Source organism: Manis javanica, chromosome 2 (assembly GCF_040802235.1).
Source record: "Manis javanica isolate MJ-LG chromosome 2, MJ_LKY, whole genome shotgun sequence".
NCBI classification, from domain to species: Eukaryota; Metazoa; Chordata; class Mammalia; order Pholidota; family Manidae; genus Manis; species Manis javanica.
Window position 1 is genome coordinate 205,075,643 of NC_133157.1, and position 17,606 is coordinate 205,093,248.

General features: G+C 34.6%; 1 protein-coding gene across 1 annotated transcript in view; it reads left to right on the forward strand.

The window, feature by feature from the left end:
• The window catches only part of LOC140845702 (serine/threonine-protein kinase TAO1-like), a 59,421-nt gene that overhangs the window by 22,610 nt on the left and 19,205 nt on the right, over positions 1-17,606 (forward strand). The window contains 5 exon segments of the mRNA XM_073220495.1: positions 505-596; positions 8,235-8,328; positions 9,887-9,968; positions 12,296-12,463; positions 14,303-14,506. Of these exon segments, the coding sequence (XP_073076596.1) occupies positions 505-596; positions 8,235-8,328; positions 9,887-9,968; positions 12,296-12,463; positions 14,303-14,506 (640 nt within the window).

Genomic DNA, 17,606 nt, shown 5'->3' on the forward strand with positions numbered 1-17,606 from the left:
ACTACTCCTATTTGCAAAAAACACTGACAAACTGCTTATTCATTGTTGCCTATTGTGGCAGATATGTTCTCAGCTTAATCTAGTGAGATTGTTTACTTCAAGAAAACAAGTGCCAGTGACAAAATGCCCTCTTTTGAGCAAAATTTAGACTTTTGTAATAAGATGCTGAAACCAAAATGTTTGAGAACCGCTGGCATAAAGGATATACAATATTACAATCTGCAAACTTGAATTGATGCAGAATGCAACCCTGCTCTGGGGAGTCTTTCCTCCAGGATGCTGGTACATGATCATGAAAATGGTGAGAATAAGTCTAACACTGTATATGTAATGGTAAATATTTACCTCACGACCTGTAATGCATTTATTTCCCATTATAAGAATTCTTATGTCCAGGTATATCATCTGGAATTCACACAGGTATTCTCCATGTGGACGGTCATTACGTTTTTAAAGAATGGTATACTTTTCTTTTTTAACTTTAAGTAACATTTTATGTTTTAGGATGGCCCCAGAAATAATTTTAAGCAAGAATGAAGAACAATATGATAGCAAAGTAGATGTATGGTCTCTGGGAATAACATGTATTCAAATAGGTAAGCATTGCTCTTTATTACTGTGTAGTAAGTTTGATGAATGTTTTACCTCAATTTCTGTACCAAATAACAGATTTTTATTTTTATGTCAGTGTTTAAGGGGAGCAATAAATCTATGAAGGTTGTCCCTTTGGTTATTTGGCAATTTGTGTGTGTGTGTATATATATATATATGTGTGTGTGTGTGTGTGTGTTAGTTTAGGTATACTATATTTGCTTTATTAAATTAGGTCCAAAATAGTTTCTACTGTGGTAGTAATTTTGAGGTATCTGTGTCTAATATTTAATGAGTATTTGTTAAACACCTAGAATATGTCTATGGCTATAGATTTACCATCTATGAAGGGTCTCTAAAGCATTCATGAATTACTTACCGCTACTACTTAATACTTTGTGTTAGGTATGAGGATTAGATTATCAGGCTGCATACCTTATTGTACAGTTTGATTTTTTTTTTGGTATCATTAATCTACAATTACATGAAGAACATTATGTTTGCTAGGCTCCCCCCTTCACCATGTCCCCCACCTCATACCCCTTCACAGTCACTGTCCATCACCATAGTAAGATGCTGTAAAATCACTACTTGTCTGCTCTGTGTTGCACAGCCCTCCCCGTGCCCACCCCACACTCTACATGCTAATCGTAATGCCTCCTTTCTTTTACCCCACCCTTATCTCTCCCTTCTCGCCCATCTTCCCCACTCACTTTCCCTTTGGTAACTATTAGTCCATTCTTGGGTTCTGTGATTCCTGTGCTGTTTTGCTCCTTCAGTTTTCCTTTGTTCTTATACTCCACAGATGAGTGAAATCATTTGGTACTTGTCTTTCTCTGCCTGGCTTATTTCACTGAGCATAATACCCTCTAGCTCCATCCATGTTGTTGCAAATGGTAGGATATGTTTTTACCTTATGGCTGAGTAATATTCCATTGTGTATATGTACCACATCTTCTTTATCCATTCATCTACTGATGGACATTTAGATTGCTTCCATATCTTGGCTATTGTAAATAGTGCAGTGATAAACATAGGGGTGCATCTGTCTTTTTCAAACTGGAGTGCTGCATTTTTAGGGTAAATTCCTAGAAGGAGAATTCCTGGGTCAAATGATATTTCTATTTTGAGTATTTTGAGGAACCTACATATTGCTTTCCACAATGGTGAAATAATTTACATTCCCACCAGCAGTGTAGGAGGGTTCCCCTTTCTCCACAACCTCACCAACATTTGTTGTTGTTTATCTTTTTGATGATGGTGATCCTTACTGGTGTGAGGTGATATCGCATTGTGGTTTTAATTTGCATTTCTCTGATGACAAGCGATGTGGAGCATCTTTTCATGTGTCTGTTGGCCATCTGAATTTCTTCTTTGGGGAACTGTCTATTCAGCTCTTCTGTCCATTTTTTAATTGGATTATTTGCTTTTTGTTTGTTGAGGTGTGTGTGAGCTCTTTACATATTTTTGATGTCAACCCTTTATTGGATATGTCACTTATGAATATATTCTCCCATACTGTAGGATACCTTTTTGTTCTATTGATGGTGTCCTTTGCTGTACAGAAGCTTTTTATCTTGATATAGTCCCGCTTGTTCATTTTTGCTTTTGTTTCCCTTGCTCAGGGAGATATATTCATGAAGAAGTCACTCGTGTTTATGTCCACGAGATTTTTGCCTATGTTTTTATCTTGGAGTTTTATGGTTTCATGACTTAATTCAGGTCTTTGATCCATTTCGAATTTACTTTTTTGTATGGGGATAGACAGTGATCCAGTTTCATTCTCTTACATGTAGCTGTCCAGTTTTTGTCAGCACCATCTGTTGAAGAGAGTGTCATTTCCCTGTTGTATGTCCATGGCTCCTTCGTTGTATGTTCATTGGCCATATATGTTTGGGTTAATGTTTGGAGTCTCTATTCTGTTCCACTGGTCTGTGGCTCTGTTCTTGAACCAGTACCAAATTGTCTTGATTACTGTGGCTTTGTAGTAGGGCTTGAAGTTGGGGAGCGAGATCCCCCCCACTTTATTCTTCCTTCTCAGGATTGCTTTGGCTATTTGGGGTCTTTTGTGGTTCCATATGAATTTTTGAACTATTTGTTCCAGTTCATTGAAGAATGCTGTTGGTAATTTGATAGGGATTGCATTGAATCTGTATATTGCTTTGGGCAGGATGGCCATTTTGATGATATTAATTCTTCCTAGCCAGGAGCATGAGATGAGTTTCCATTTGTTAGTGTCCTCTTTAATTTCTCTTAAGAGTGTCTTGTAGTTTTCAGGGTTTAGGTCTTTCACTTCCTTGGTTAGGTTTATTCCTAGGTATTTCATTCTTTTTGATGCTATTGTGAATGGAATTGTTTTCCTGATTTCTCTTTCTATTAGTTCATTGTTAGTGTATAGGAAAGCTACAGATTTCTGTGTGTTAATTTTGTATCCTGCTAATTGGCTCAATTCCGATATTAGTTCTAGTAGTTTTGGAGTGGAGTCTTTAGTAGGGTTTTTTATGTACAATATCATGTCATCTGCAAATAATGACAGTTTAACTTCTTTACTAATCTGGATTTCTCATATTTCTTTGTTTTGTCTAATTGCCGTGGCTAGGACCTCCAGTACTATGTTGAATAACAGTGGGGAGAGTGGACATCCCTGTCTTGTTCCCGATCTCATAGGAAAAGCTTTCAGCCTCTCGCTATTTGGTATGATGTTAACTGTGGGTTTATCATATATGGCCTTTATTATGTTGAGGTACTTGCCCTCTATGCCCATTTTGTTCAGAGTTTTTATCATGAATGGATATTGAATTTTGTCGAATGCTTTTTCAGCATTTATGGAGATGATCATGGGTTTTTTCCTTCTTTTTGTTGATGTGGTGGATGATGTTGATGGATTTTCGACTGTTGTACCATCCTTGCATCCCTGGGATGAATTCCACTTGGTCATGGTGTATGATCGTATTTTGTTGAGTATTTTTGCATCTATATTCATCAGGGATATTGGTCTGTAGTTTTCTTTTTTGCTGGGGTCTTTGCCTGGTTTTGGTATTAGGGTGATTTTGGTTTCATAAAATGTGTTTGGGAGTATTCCCTCCTCTTCTAATTTTGGAAAACTTTAAGGAAAATGGGTATTATGTCTTCTCTGTATGTCTGATAAAATTCTGAGGTAAATCCATCTGGCCCAGGGGTTTTGTTCTTGGGTAGTTTTTTGATTAGCACTTCAATTTCGTTGCTGTTAATTGGTCTGTTTCTTTCTGGGTCAGTCTTGGAAGGCTGTATTTTTTCTAGGAAGTCCATTTCTCCTAGGTTTCCCAGCTTGTTAGCATATATGTTTCCATAGTATTCTCCAATTATTCGTATTTCTGTGGGGTCCATTGTGATTTTTCCTTTCTTGTTTCTGATTCTGTTGATGTGTGTTAACTCTCTTTCTCTCTTAATAAGTCTGACTAGAGGCTTACCTGTTTTGTTTATTTTCTTGAAGAACCAGCTCTTGGTTTCATTGATTTTTTTTCTATTGTTTTATTCTTCTCAATTTTATTTATTCCTTCTCTGATCTTTATTATGTCCCTCTGTCTGCTGACCTTAGGTCTCATTTGTTCTTCTTTTTCCAATTTCGATAATTGTGACATTAGACTATTCATTTGGGATTGTTCTTCCTTCATTAAATATGCCTGGATTGCTATATACTTGCCTCTTAAGACTGCTTTTGATGCATCCCACAGAAGTTGAGGCTTTGTGTTGTTGTTGTCATTTGTTTCCATATATTGCTGGATCTCCATTTTGATTTGGTTGTTGATCCATTGATTATTTAGGACATGTTGTTAAGCCTCCATGTGTTTGTGAGCCTTTTTTTGCTTTCTTTGTACAATTTATTTGTAGTTTATACCTTTGTGGTCTGAAAAGTTGGTTGGTAGGATTTCTATCTTTTGAATTTACTGAGACTCTTTTTGTGGTCTAGTATGTGGTCTCTTCTGGAGAATATTCCATGTGCACTTGAGCAGAATGTGTATGCTGTTGCTTTTGGATGTAGATTTCTATACATGTCTATTAGGTCCACCTGTTCTAGTGTGTTGTTCAGTGCCTCTGTGTCCTTACTTATTTTCTGTCTGGTGGATCTGTCCTTTGGAGTGAGTGGTGTGAATACATTGCATTCTATTTTCTCACTTAATTCTGTTAGTATTTGTTTCACATATATTTGTGCTCCTATATTGGGTGCATATATGTTTATAATGGTTATATCCTCTTGTTGGACTGAGTCCTTTATCATTATGTAGTGTCCTTCTTTACCTCTTGTTTCTTTCTTTGTTTTGAAGTCTATTTTGTCTGATACTAGTATTGCAACACCTCCTTTTCTCTCCCTGTTGTTTGTATCAAATATGTTTTTCCATCGCTTGACTTTTATTCTGTGCATGTCTTTGGGTTTGAGGTGAGTCTCTTGTAAGCAGCATATAGATGGGTCTTGCTTTTTTATCCATTCTGTTAATCTGTGTCTTTTGATTGGTGCATTCAGTTCATTTACATTTAGGGTGATTATTGAAAGATGTGTACTTATTGCCATTTCACGCTTTAGATTTGTGGTGACCAAAGGTTCAAGGTTAACTTCTTTGCTACCTTACTTTCTAACTCAACTCGCTTATGAAGCTATTATAAACACAGTCTGATGATTATTTCTCTCCCTTCTTATTCCTCCTCCATTCTTCATATGTTGGGTGTTTTCTTCTGTGCTCTTTTTAGGAGTGCTTCCATCTAGAGCAGTCCCTCTAAGATACTCTGTAGAGGTGGTTTGTGGGAGGCAAATTACCTCAACTTTTGCTTGTCTGGGAATTGTTTAATCCCTCCTTCATATTTAAATGATAATTGTGCTAGATACAGTACATATACACAATGGAATATTATTCAGCCATAAGAAGAAAAGAAATCCTGCCATTTGCAACATGGATCAACCTGAAGGGTATTATGCTAAGTGAAATAAGCCAGGCAGAGACAAAATACCATATGATTTCACTTATTTGTGGAATCTAAACACAAAACAAAAGGAACACAGTAGCAGTAGACTTATAGACACTGAGTAGTGACTGGTGGTTACTGTGGGGGAGGGATTGGGGTGAGTAGTTGAGGGTGAGGGCAATAAAAGGGCACAAAAATTTTCAGTCATAAGTTGGTCACCGGGATAGTAGTATCGCATGGAAAATATAAGCACTGCTTCTGTAACATTTTCCTATGTTGACAGTAACTGCTGTACTGGGGGTGAGGATTTAATATGGGTGACTGTTGAACCACTGTGTTGTATACTTGAAACTAATATAAGATTGAATATCAATGATACCTCAATTAAAAAAATATTTGAAATGGAAAATATCCTTTGAATCCACTGAAGGCTACCGCAGTCTAGATTTAGTAAATCTCCATCGTTTTTAGCTAAGTTCAGTGTTCTTTGAGTAAATACAGATGTTCAGCTTTATAGTAAATGACAGATCAAAAATCACACTCTGGTTTGATATATTGATGGTACACCACTTAGAATTTTTGAATACTTTTATAAATCACAGTAGAAATACAAGTTATTTTATTCATTAAGAATTTCTTCAGTAATCCCTTCCCTTTCCTGGATCAAACTACTCATTCTTAAAGCTGTTGGGAGGACAGTATAAAGTAGGTGTCCATGTCACCTGCTGAGCCATGGTAGCCCGGCGTGGCGTGTCAGAGTCCTGTGAGGAGAGGAGGGAGTTCCCACAGACAGAATGCCTTGTATGTGGAAGCAGAACCTGTGCAGGGAGAGTGGCAGTCAAGTTTGGAGATTCAGAGTCCTGGTGGGGTAACCAAAGCATTCAGACCTGGAAGTAGCCCAGCATGGGGTGTCAGAGGCCAAGGAGCACGTCCACATTTGGGGTTGGGTCACGTGACACAGTGGCAGTGCCTGATTGAAAGGAAGGGGGCTTCCCTCCTGAGGGCCGATGAGGAGGGCCTCACTGCAGAAAGTGATCCAGTTTATATGGGGTGTCAGAAACTGAGGGGATGAAGTGGACATTCACACTGTAGACAGGCTTGGAATGGGGTTTGAAAACTTGAAGGGGAAAAAGGGAAAGGGTGGTGGCCAAGATGGGAGACTGGCTATGTACAGGGGTGAGTCATCAAATATATTAAGGATAATGAGAGTGAGGTTTCTTACTGTCCGAGAAGGGTGCTACAAATAATGGAAAGAGAAGGCTCGAATAAATAGTACTATAGCATTGGATTTGAGATATTGTAGTGAACTCAGTTGTTTTCAATAAACAACTAAAGATATTTAATGTGCAAGTATGAATACAAATAGATGAGGGACGCGTGTGTTCCCTTCCTTTATCCACTGACAGGATCTAAGAGAAGTGACACGGGCAGTAGCAGTGAGCACACTGCCTGCCACAGCTCCTTGGAGCCGTGTCTACAGTTGGGAAAGCATAAGATGATCCTGGAACATCTTAGTGGGCCAGAGAGCAAGGAGCTGAGCAGGGAATGATGGAGCCATGCCGGAAAGGCAGAAGTCGGCTAAAAAGATTCTCAACTGCTCAAAAATGAAACAATTTCAACATCAAAATAAATGATAGTAGCAGGTTATAAATTATTAAATGAAGAATCTAAATCTATACAATAAGAGAATAAAATGATCTTTATGCAAAACAGAATATTTATATAGACTCAAGTACCTTTTCACAAATACTTGATAATTACAAAGGAAAAAAGTGAAACTTCACCATGAAACCTTGTGGAATGGCCGTAAGTGATCAAAGTGAACACCATCAATGACAAGACAATCTGAAACTATAGACCTGTTCCATAGGATCATCATAGAATACACTGAGAAAAGCATGACACTTGCTTCTGTGATATTCCTGCCAGAGATGTGGAAACTAAATTTAATGACAGCACAAAGCCAAACTGAGGGATATTCGAGAGTCAAAATTGTGTACTTGTGAATTGTCAAGGTCATGACTTCAACTGTCACCTTAACATTAGAAAATGAAGGGCAAATTCAATCCACAGTAAACACAATTAGAGACCCAAAAAGATCAAAACAGAAATCAATTAAATAGAAAGTGAAAACAATAGAGAAAATCAATGAGATCACGAATTAGTTCTTTGGGAAAATTGATGAAATTAATAAACCTCTAGCTAGACTGAACAGAAAGAAGACACAAACAACCAATATCAGAAATGACAGGGGACATGACTCCAGATTTTACACATATTGAAAGGACTATAGGGATATTTTATGAACAATTCTATGTAAGTTTAAAACTTAGAAAAAATGTAGAATTTCCTTTAAGGATGCAGATGATCAAAGGTCATTTTTGCTACAAAGGACATTACTGGGACATTTGATTGAAACTACAATGGAGCTTGAGATTAGATAATAGTCATGTATTCATATTAATGGTCTGATTTAATGACTATTAGGTTCTCTTAGAATGTTCTTGTTTATTGGAAAATTACACTATTTAGAGATGTGCATCAGGGCTGCAATTTCCTCTCTATTGACTCACTTAACTAAGTTCTCTGAACGCTACTTGCAACTTTTTTCCTAAGTTGGGGTTTATTTAAAAAAAAACTAACAGTGCTTCCATGCTCCTATATAACAGGCACATATTTAACAGGAAGTTTTATTTCTTTTATAGCGGAAAGGAAGCCTCCTTTATTTGATATGAATGTAAGGCGTGCCTTATATCTCATAACCAGAAATAAGCCCCCTACACTACAGTCTAATGAATGGTGAGTATGGCTGAGAGATATATTGTTCAACATGGTAAAATTTAAATACTTTTTCATAATGTTATCAAAATGATTTCATGTCAATGAGGTGAAGCGTATACAACCTGAAGAAATATTAAAATAGCTTTATTTTTTCCTTACATTATGTTTATCCTTTATTATCTCTTCTTTTCATAGCATATATGTGACTCAGTTCAGAAATAAAAGATAGATGATGCTACATGGGAGCAAAAAGTATGGCTTTAGTATAAAAAGTAATATATTTTTTATACCTTAGTGACACATACAACCCTGATTTTATAATAAATAGCATGATTTAAACATTCATATTTTAAAACTGCAATATATATATTGCCACAACCTGTACAGATATTTGATTGGGGAAGGGTTTATGATTGATATGGTATAAAACTTAGGTAAAAATGATTTGATAATTTATCAGAATTACCAGATAATTCATAATTTTTGGATGATTCTAATTGTTATGATTTATTATTCCAAATGTGCTTTGATGTTGCATCTCCTAGTGCTTCTTTGATAATACTGTTATTCATGTAAAGAAGTTTGTTGAGAACACATGGACAATTTTAGGAAAGAAGGATTTTTATCAGTGATAGAAAATTTAAATGGGAAAGTCTTCAGGTGTATCTAGCATTTGAAACATTCTAGGGGACTACCTACTGTACTTAACAAATACTTAACAGATACTTTAAAATTCACAAGTAATATGCATAAATTAGCAATAATTTATTTTTTATCATTACATTATTAAGACAAGTTCACAGGTCTTTGCTGCTTCTGTAGAGATGTTTTAAAGAAATCTTGGCTCAGAGTTTATTATGGTACATCTGAATAATAAATACACGAAACACAGGCTGTCTTTACACTGGTTGATACTTTGGGGATTCAAAACAGAATTCTTGTATAAAAGAATTAAATCTTATTTGAATATTGATGACAAACATTGATGGAATATTTTTTACTTACTGCCTTACTGAACTCTCATCAGTAACACTATATAATAGTATGTTACAGAATTCTAATCTTTAAAAAATTTTTTACTGTTTTCTGGAACTTTTGTCCATTTGCTCAAGGACACTAAATACTTAGGTATAAAAAATGTTCTTTTCAAAACAAATAGCGTGATGTTCTGAAACCTGCTATATGGAAGATGATTCAAGGGTCAAGCAAGAAATAGACGTGGCTAGGGAAAAGAAAAAAAATATTAAGAAGAATTTATCTTAGATTTGAATGCAAAAAGGAAAATGATTGACTTCCCTAATTTACCTCAATGTAGAATGAGTTGTGATACTTAAGTATATGAGAGCAGGATTTTAAAATAATGTGAGCAAATCTATCTTTGGAAAATGGTAAAGATTCATTAGTTGGTTTGCATAGCTTTTCATAGACTTACATGATGAAATATATAGTGTATTGTGTCTGCTTTTTTTTTTATGATTTCTATTCTCCCTCCCAGCCATAGGGACATGCGTTGATTTGTGGATGTGTTTTTAAAGGAAATAGCAATATGTTCACTTAATACTTTCCTTTACAATAGGTCCAGTTCTTTTCGCAACTTTGTAGAGTCTTGCCTCCAGAAAAACCCTAAAGATCGCCCTACATCTAAAGAACTTTTAAAGGTCAGTTATACTCTGTTTTCTACACCTAGGAAATTATTTTAAAGAATGCGTTTTATTCTTCTTTGATTCTGAATCAGTATTAAGTACACTGTACTGGGTTTTGCTAAAATACTAATTTTGTAATACCATTCTTTCTTGGAAATTTCCTTAGTTGCTAAGTTTTTTCATTTGTTTTCAAAATTAACTGCTTTTACCATGTCTGAATAGAATATATAGTTAAATATTCAATATGGTAGTACTAAATGACTTAATTTTTATATGTGCAAGAATATATTCATGAGTTACAACTACAAATTTTAACTCATGTGGAACAGTTTCATTTCAGAGGTGGCAATGCATAGTTTAACTTTGGATTTCATTTTTGTATCTACCATACTTTATATATCGATCTGTCCTATATAAAGTAATATGAAAGGAAGAGAAATGATGTGTAATACATTTACATAAATACTGTGGGAGAAAAGAGATTTCAAAAGAACATTTTTGTCTCCTTTTGAGAAATATGTTTTTCTAACTTAGCAATGAAAATATTTTAAAAGTAATGTGAATTCTATTCATTTTTCAATAGGTTTGACTATCTAATTTATATAAATTATTAGTATATGCTTTCTGTTCTCAAAAATGTTTTCATTTAGAGGTTGACATCTTATTAATAGCAATAATAGTATTGTTCAATTTAATGAAGTTCTTTAAAGATCTAGATAAAGCATTAGTGAGTAGCAGTTGTGACCCTAAGGAATTTTGTGGATTTTTCACTAGAAAATTAGACTTTCAGCATGAATGTTTTAGAATTTCAAAGAAGTTCAGTTTATTTTCACCTACACGCAGTTCAATATGCAAGGATATTGAAAGGACCATGTACATATGCAGTAGGGTTATTTGCAACTACAGTATGTAGAAGAGCAGTGTAAAGTTTCAGTAACACTTAGGGAATTCTAGGCCCTAAGCACACTTACAGTCTCAAATAAAAGCCCAAAAACTATGTATTCACAATAGCAACAAAAGGTTTAGTATAGCTATGAATTATGTAAGTGAAAAATAAGCAGGATCCATTTGTAGAGAACTTTTAAATAACTTAGAATTACAAGATATATTATTTTCAGATAAAAAAGACCGAATATTATAAATAGTGGTACATACCAAGCTACGGTTCAGGAAAAGGAAGAATGTGACTGGCTTCTTACATTTGCCTAATGAAGGCAAAAGAAGCTCTTTTGGTAATAACCCAACCCACCAGGAGTGGATACTTGACCTTGGGTGATCCCAAACCTGCATATGTATTCATGTACCTGGTCCATTTTGTATATTGACATTATGGGAAGTGACCCAGTCTGACATAAGGAAAAAAATAAAATGGAAAAAAGTGACTTACTGTATGGGGCTATTTATCTCAGAATGAAAAATTGAAAATAATTATCCAGAATTAGAATAATGGTTATGTAATTTTGGCATGAACATTTGATGAAATAGTCTGTAGGCATTATGAGTTGAAATAACATAATACAGCAATAAAAAGCAAATAATATATAGTTACAACTCTTCAGGGAAGAAATAAATTTGAGCTAATAAAGGAGGTAAAAGTCTTAAAAGAATTCAAGATCATCTCATGAACTCCAGTGCACAAGTCATCGTTCTGCAATCTGTGTGCTAACTACAAAACAAAATCTATACACGGAAAATTTCTGAGAAGAAATAAATATCCAAAAGTACCAAATGTAACAATGATAATCTTACAGAATTGTTCTTTCTACTTTTCTGCATTGGATAATGTTAAGCTTTATGAAATATTAATGGTAAAAATCACTAATACATAACGTCTTTTAATCAACTGCTAGAGTTTTATGAAGTTTAATTTAAGCAACATAAAGAACCCATTATACCCAAGTAGTATGTTATGTGATTCACCGTCAGTAAATACATTCCTGTTGAAATCTAATGTAATTCAGAACTGATAGTGTCTCCTCTATGAGACCAGTTCTAAGAATTTGTAAGCATTTACTTAGGGCTCTATTTGGACTTAATTCTTAATGTTTACTTAGACTCTGATTATTTCAACTCTGCCCTTTCATTTGGCCAACAAAGGTGTCATGTTCAAAGTTTTCATAAAAACTACAGGGGAAGTTATGTAGGCACAGAGTGTATACATGTAAATTAAATTTTATAAATATAAGAAGTAAAAAGCACAGCAGAATTAGATAACTATAGATTGCATGCATTATCTATAATTATTTAGGATAGTAACTCTAGGGTCCAAGAAGGGATTCATTTGTTCTGAATGAAAAAATATATAGGTCTCAACCTGACTTTTGCCTTCTACTCTTAACCAGCACCCGTTTCTTCTTCGGGAGCGCCCTACAGCAGTGGTAACAGATCTCCTTCAAAGGGCAAAGGAAGAGAAAAAAAGAGTGCTGGACAATCTGCGCAATCGAAAGACGAAGGAGGTCCTTTCCCAGGAGGCACATAAAGGGCCAGCAGCAGAAGCACAGGAAGAAAAGGTAATAACTTAGAAACGGCTCAAGTATTGGGGTCTCCTTATTGGCTTCTTTCCTTATGGAACTTTTCTTGCCAGGAATCTTTTCTATCAGTGGTTTCCAGATTGTGTCTTCACAGTGATTCTTTGAGGTCCCAGGTGGAGAAAAAGGTTTTGCATTCTTTAAACCAACCTCTTGGTAGTGTACATTAGCTAGTAAAGCTCTGTGAAGTCTTTTATTAGAGAAACCTGTTCAACTTTTATTTAATCTAGTCCCTCCCAAAATTCTGGTCTACTGAACACTTTTTTGCCTGATTGTCTGATGGCATGGGACACGCTTTTGGAAATATTTGAAATTACAGGCTTTGGAAGTTGACGGTGCTCACAGAGAAGCCATTAGAATTACCAACCATTCTCCTTATCTTGTTTATTGTATAAACCTTTCCCCCAGTGCCTTTTGTGTAATGTTTGATAAATGTTTATTAAATTGGAAATTTCTTGCTTTTTTATAAATAAATAAATAAATAAATAAATAAATAAATAAATAAAACATGTGACTTAGCTAAATTTATTCTGGGGGAAAAAAATTACAAGCATTCTTATTCTGTTACTAAGAACACTTCATTCTTTTCAGTTGTGTATAGGGATTCATTCCTCTACCTGGTTCTAAAATACTCATTTTATAGGTGAGGAAAGTAATGCTCAGAGTGGTTAACTAACTTAGTGTAGAAGCATATGGGTTCAGATTCATATATTACTCTTGAGACCAAGTTGTTTCCAAGTTGCCATGTTTCCAAATTTGCAGTAGAAATGTTAAAGAACTTCCTCAAAGGAAAATATAAAGCTTATGATTTGTGGAGCTATCTTTTTTAGTCTAAGTATTTTCTGTTTTCTTCTTTGCTCATGTCCCAATGCCAAAGCTTTGATTCTTTTTTATTGCTTTCTATTGAGAAAGATCCCTGCATTCTGAAAACAGGAGTAGTAGTTACTTTTCTTTTTAATGACACTACATAATTAATGAACTATAAAATAGAAGACTTTCTTACATACAGTTTTGGTATTTTTGATATTGTTTTTTTAGTTCTAACAGTAGTCACTAGAAAATTTGGGCTATTTTAGGTATATGAAATGCTTTAGTAAAGTGAAATAAAATTCTAATGTCATTAAACATTAGAATAACAGCAGCTTTTTAAGGCTGTGGATGTAAGAAAAGATCCTCCATATACCATGGGTCTGTATTTATTATTCTGCATATCTTAAAGAGGTTTGGTATGGTAAGACTATAATATTGGTGCCCAGATACCAAAGCTTGCCGGGTTTCTTGGGAAGAACAGTCTTCTAATTATGATTAAATATATATACAATTTTTAATTTTACATAAAAATAGATAGGAATTAATATTAAATTAGTGAAGAAGTTTAGGCTAAAGACTATATTCTGAGAAGAAAAGAAATAACTAAAAGGAATGTTTATAGAATTTTAAAAAAAGGTTGGGGTTTGTTTTCACCATTGGAATCATTGAGAAATGAGCAGCATCTCTGTGTATACCCCATGAGATGTATAGTAGAAATGGATTTCAAAGTAATGTCAAAAATTTTAGAGAAAAGACAACACTTTGGAAATAACTCTGAATTGATTAACTTTTTCACATAGTTCGTTGGGCTTTTTGGTATTTACTTGTTGGTCATTTTTTAAATCTGTCAGCTAACAACTGATAAACTTTCTGGTCTTGGCAAATACAAGGAATTTCTCAAAATAGACCGCTAACATTCTGAAGACTGTGTGTGCCAAGCAGTGTGATAGGTGCTAATAATCAAGAATTCAGGAGATAAAGATATTTGAATCTAATACTCTTTTCCCTCAGGACCAAGATAACGGTGTTGGACAGACAGGAGCAGTGCACAATATTGGAAGTCATCAGTCTATTCCCCGTGTGTCCAGCAGGACCAGGAGTCAAAGCAGTAGGGTTAATATTCTTCCAGATGCCTCGGATAACAAGAATGAGCTAGACGTGATGGAGGGAATCCACACAATCGTGTCTAATAATACTGCCATCCATTCAAAACCTGTGAGTATTTGGATTTTAGTGAAAAAAATTTCAACTTTGGTAACTAATTTTCCTAGTCTGGTTAGTTTAAGAGTTTGGGGGTTTTTTTCTTTGATGTATCAGAAGTTTGGAACATAATTTTAGGCAGCTTATTTTAAAATGGCAAAAGGCTTTTTAATTCTCAGTTTAATGCTTGCATTTAGGAAACATGTTTTGAGAATGCAAAAAGAATATTTTTAAATCTTAGAATAAATAAATACCATATAATGTATTATTTGAAGTTAGATGAAAACGAAGGTATTTAAAAATAGTAAGTATACATGATATTAATGATAATGGTTGCCTTTGGGACGTGGAGAAAGGTTTAAGGTGGGTGATAATGAAAAGTGATTTTTGCGTTTTCCATAATGTTTACATTTTAAAAATAAAACTGGGTGTAATTGTGGAAAATTACAACTTCTCAGTTTAGGAAATGTGGATGTTTGCTACACTTTCACGTGTAAGATTTTAAATTTTCTTGAAAACATTGGAAGCTCAGGTAACTCCTTTTCACAATTGATAGGAATGCTTCCTTTTTAACTTCACTGCTTTCAGTATTACCAGAAGTTACTAGGCACAATATATATATTTATATACACACACATATATATATATATATATATATATATATATATACACACATATATATACACACAATGGAATATATTCAGCTGTGAAAAGGAACGGCATTCTAATATATGCTACAATATGAGTGAACCTTGAAAAATGCTAAGTGATATAAGCCAGACACAAAAGGACAAATATTATTAGAATTCCACTTATATGAAATATCTAAAATAGAAAGTAGATTAGCGGTTGCTAAGGGGCAAGTGGAAGATGAAATAAATACTTTCATTTATTTATTTATTTGTTTTATTATTTTGGTGTCATTAATGTACAGTTACATGAGCAACACTGTGGTTACCAGACTCCCCCTATTACCAAGTCCCCACCACATACCCCAGTACAGTCACTGTCCATCAGCATACTAAGATGCTACAAACATGTACATGTCTCTGAACATGATGTTTTAATTTCTGTGACAAATACATAGGATAAAATGGCTGAGTCATAGGGCATATGTATGTTTGACTTTCATAAGAAACATACAGGTATTTTATCTCAGATATGTCCTGTAAATATTTTTTCTCCGTCTGTGATAAATTAAAATTTTTAGTTTTAAAATCCAATTCAAACAACCCACTAAAAATGAGTAAAGGCCATGAAAAAGCTAAAAACTTTTCCTCTAAAATCAGGAATAAGACAGGGATGCCTACTCACAACACTTTTATTCAACAGAGTATTGGAAGTCCTAGCTACATTATCAGGCAAGAAAAAGAAATAAAAGGCACCCACACTAGTAAGGAAGAAGTGAAATTGTCATTGTTTAGAGATGACCTGATACTACATAAAAAAAGCCCTAAAGACTCCACCAAAAACCTATTCAAATTAATATATAAACTATACCTCAATTTTAAAAAATGTGTTAAAAACTTGAACAGACATTTATCCAAAGAATATATACAAATGGCCAACAGCACATGAAAAAATACTCAATATAATTAGTCATTAGGGAAACGCAAATCAAAACTACAATGAGTACCACCTTACAGCCACTAGGATGGCCGGTTATTTTGTTGTTGTTGTTAAGGTATCATTGATATACAATCTTATGAAGGTTTCACATGAGCAACACTGGTTACTACATTCACCCATACTATTGAGTTCCCACCTAACACCCCATTGAAGTCACTGTCCATCAGCATAGTAAGATGCTATAGAATCACTGCTTGTCTTCTCTGTGCTATTACTGCCTTCCCCGTCTCCCCCTCTACACTATGTGTACTAATCATAATGCCCCTTAGTCCTCTTCTCCCTGCCTTCTCACCCACCCTTCCCACCCCTTTCCCTTTGGTAACTGCTAGTCCCTTCTTGGACTCTGTGAGTCTGCGGCTGTTTTGTTAGATGGCTAGCTATTAAAAGAGAAAAACAAAAACAAAGATGGAAAATAAAAACTAGGGAGCACGTGGAGAAATTGGAACTCCTGCTGTATATTGCTGGTAAGAATGTAAAATGTCAGCTGCTGTGGTAAACAGTTGATGGTTTCTCAAAAAGTTAAACAGCGTTTCCCCATGACTCAGCAATTCTACTCCTAGATATATATCCAAAACAATCGAAAGCAGGTACTTAAACAAATGCATATACACAAATGTTCATAAACGCAGTATTCACAATAGCCAAAAGGTGGAAACAACACAGAGGTCCAGTGACAAATAAATAGATAAACAAATGAGGGCATGTGCATACAGTGGAATATTATTCAGCTATAAAAAGAAACGAAGTACTGTTACATCCTATACAATATGGATGAACCTTGGAAACATGCTAGGTGAAAGAAGCCAGACACAACAGGTCACATGTTATATGAAACATCCAAAATAGGTAAACCCATAGACAGAAAATAGATTGGTGGTTACCAGAAGGGGAGATTAGGGAGCAACTGCTTAAAACATACAGGGTTTTCTTCTGAAGTGTTATATATGTTTTGTAACCAGATACAGGCAGTCTTTCAGAACATCATGAATATACTAAATATTACTGAATTGTTTACTTTAAATGATTAATCATACATTATGTGAATTTTGTCTCTAAGAATCCAGTTTGTACTTTTTTTTCTTTACAATGGGGCAGTGGTTGCAGAATATCATGAATATACTAAATGCTACTGAATTGTTCACTTTAAATGATTAATCTTACATTATCTGAATTTTGCCCCTTATTGTGAATCCAATTTGTACATTTTTTTTATTATAATCAGTGTTCTTTGTGTCATACCCAAGAAATATTTGCTGATCCCAAGGACATGACAATATTCTGTGTTTTCTCTGCTCTGTGATTCTGAATTTTAGGTTTAGGTCAAGTGACTCTTTTCAGATTAATTTCTGTATATAGCATGATTAAGCATTTATTTATTTTGAATACAGAGAACTAGTTGTTAGACCAGGATTTGTTAAAAACACTTTCCTTTCCTCTTTGAATTAACTTGATTTTTTGGTAGCAAATCAATTGACTGAATATATGT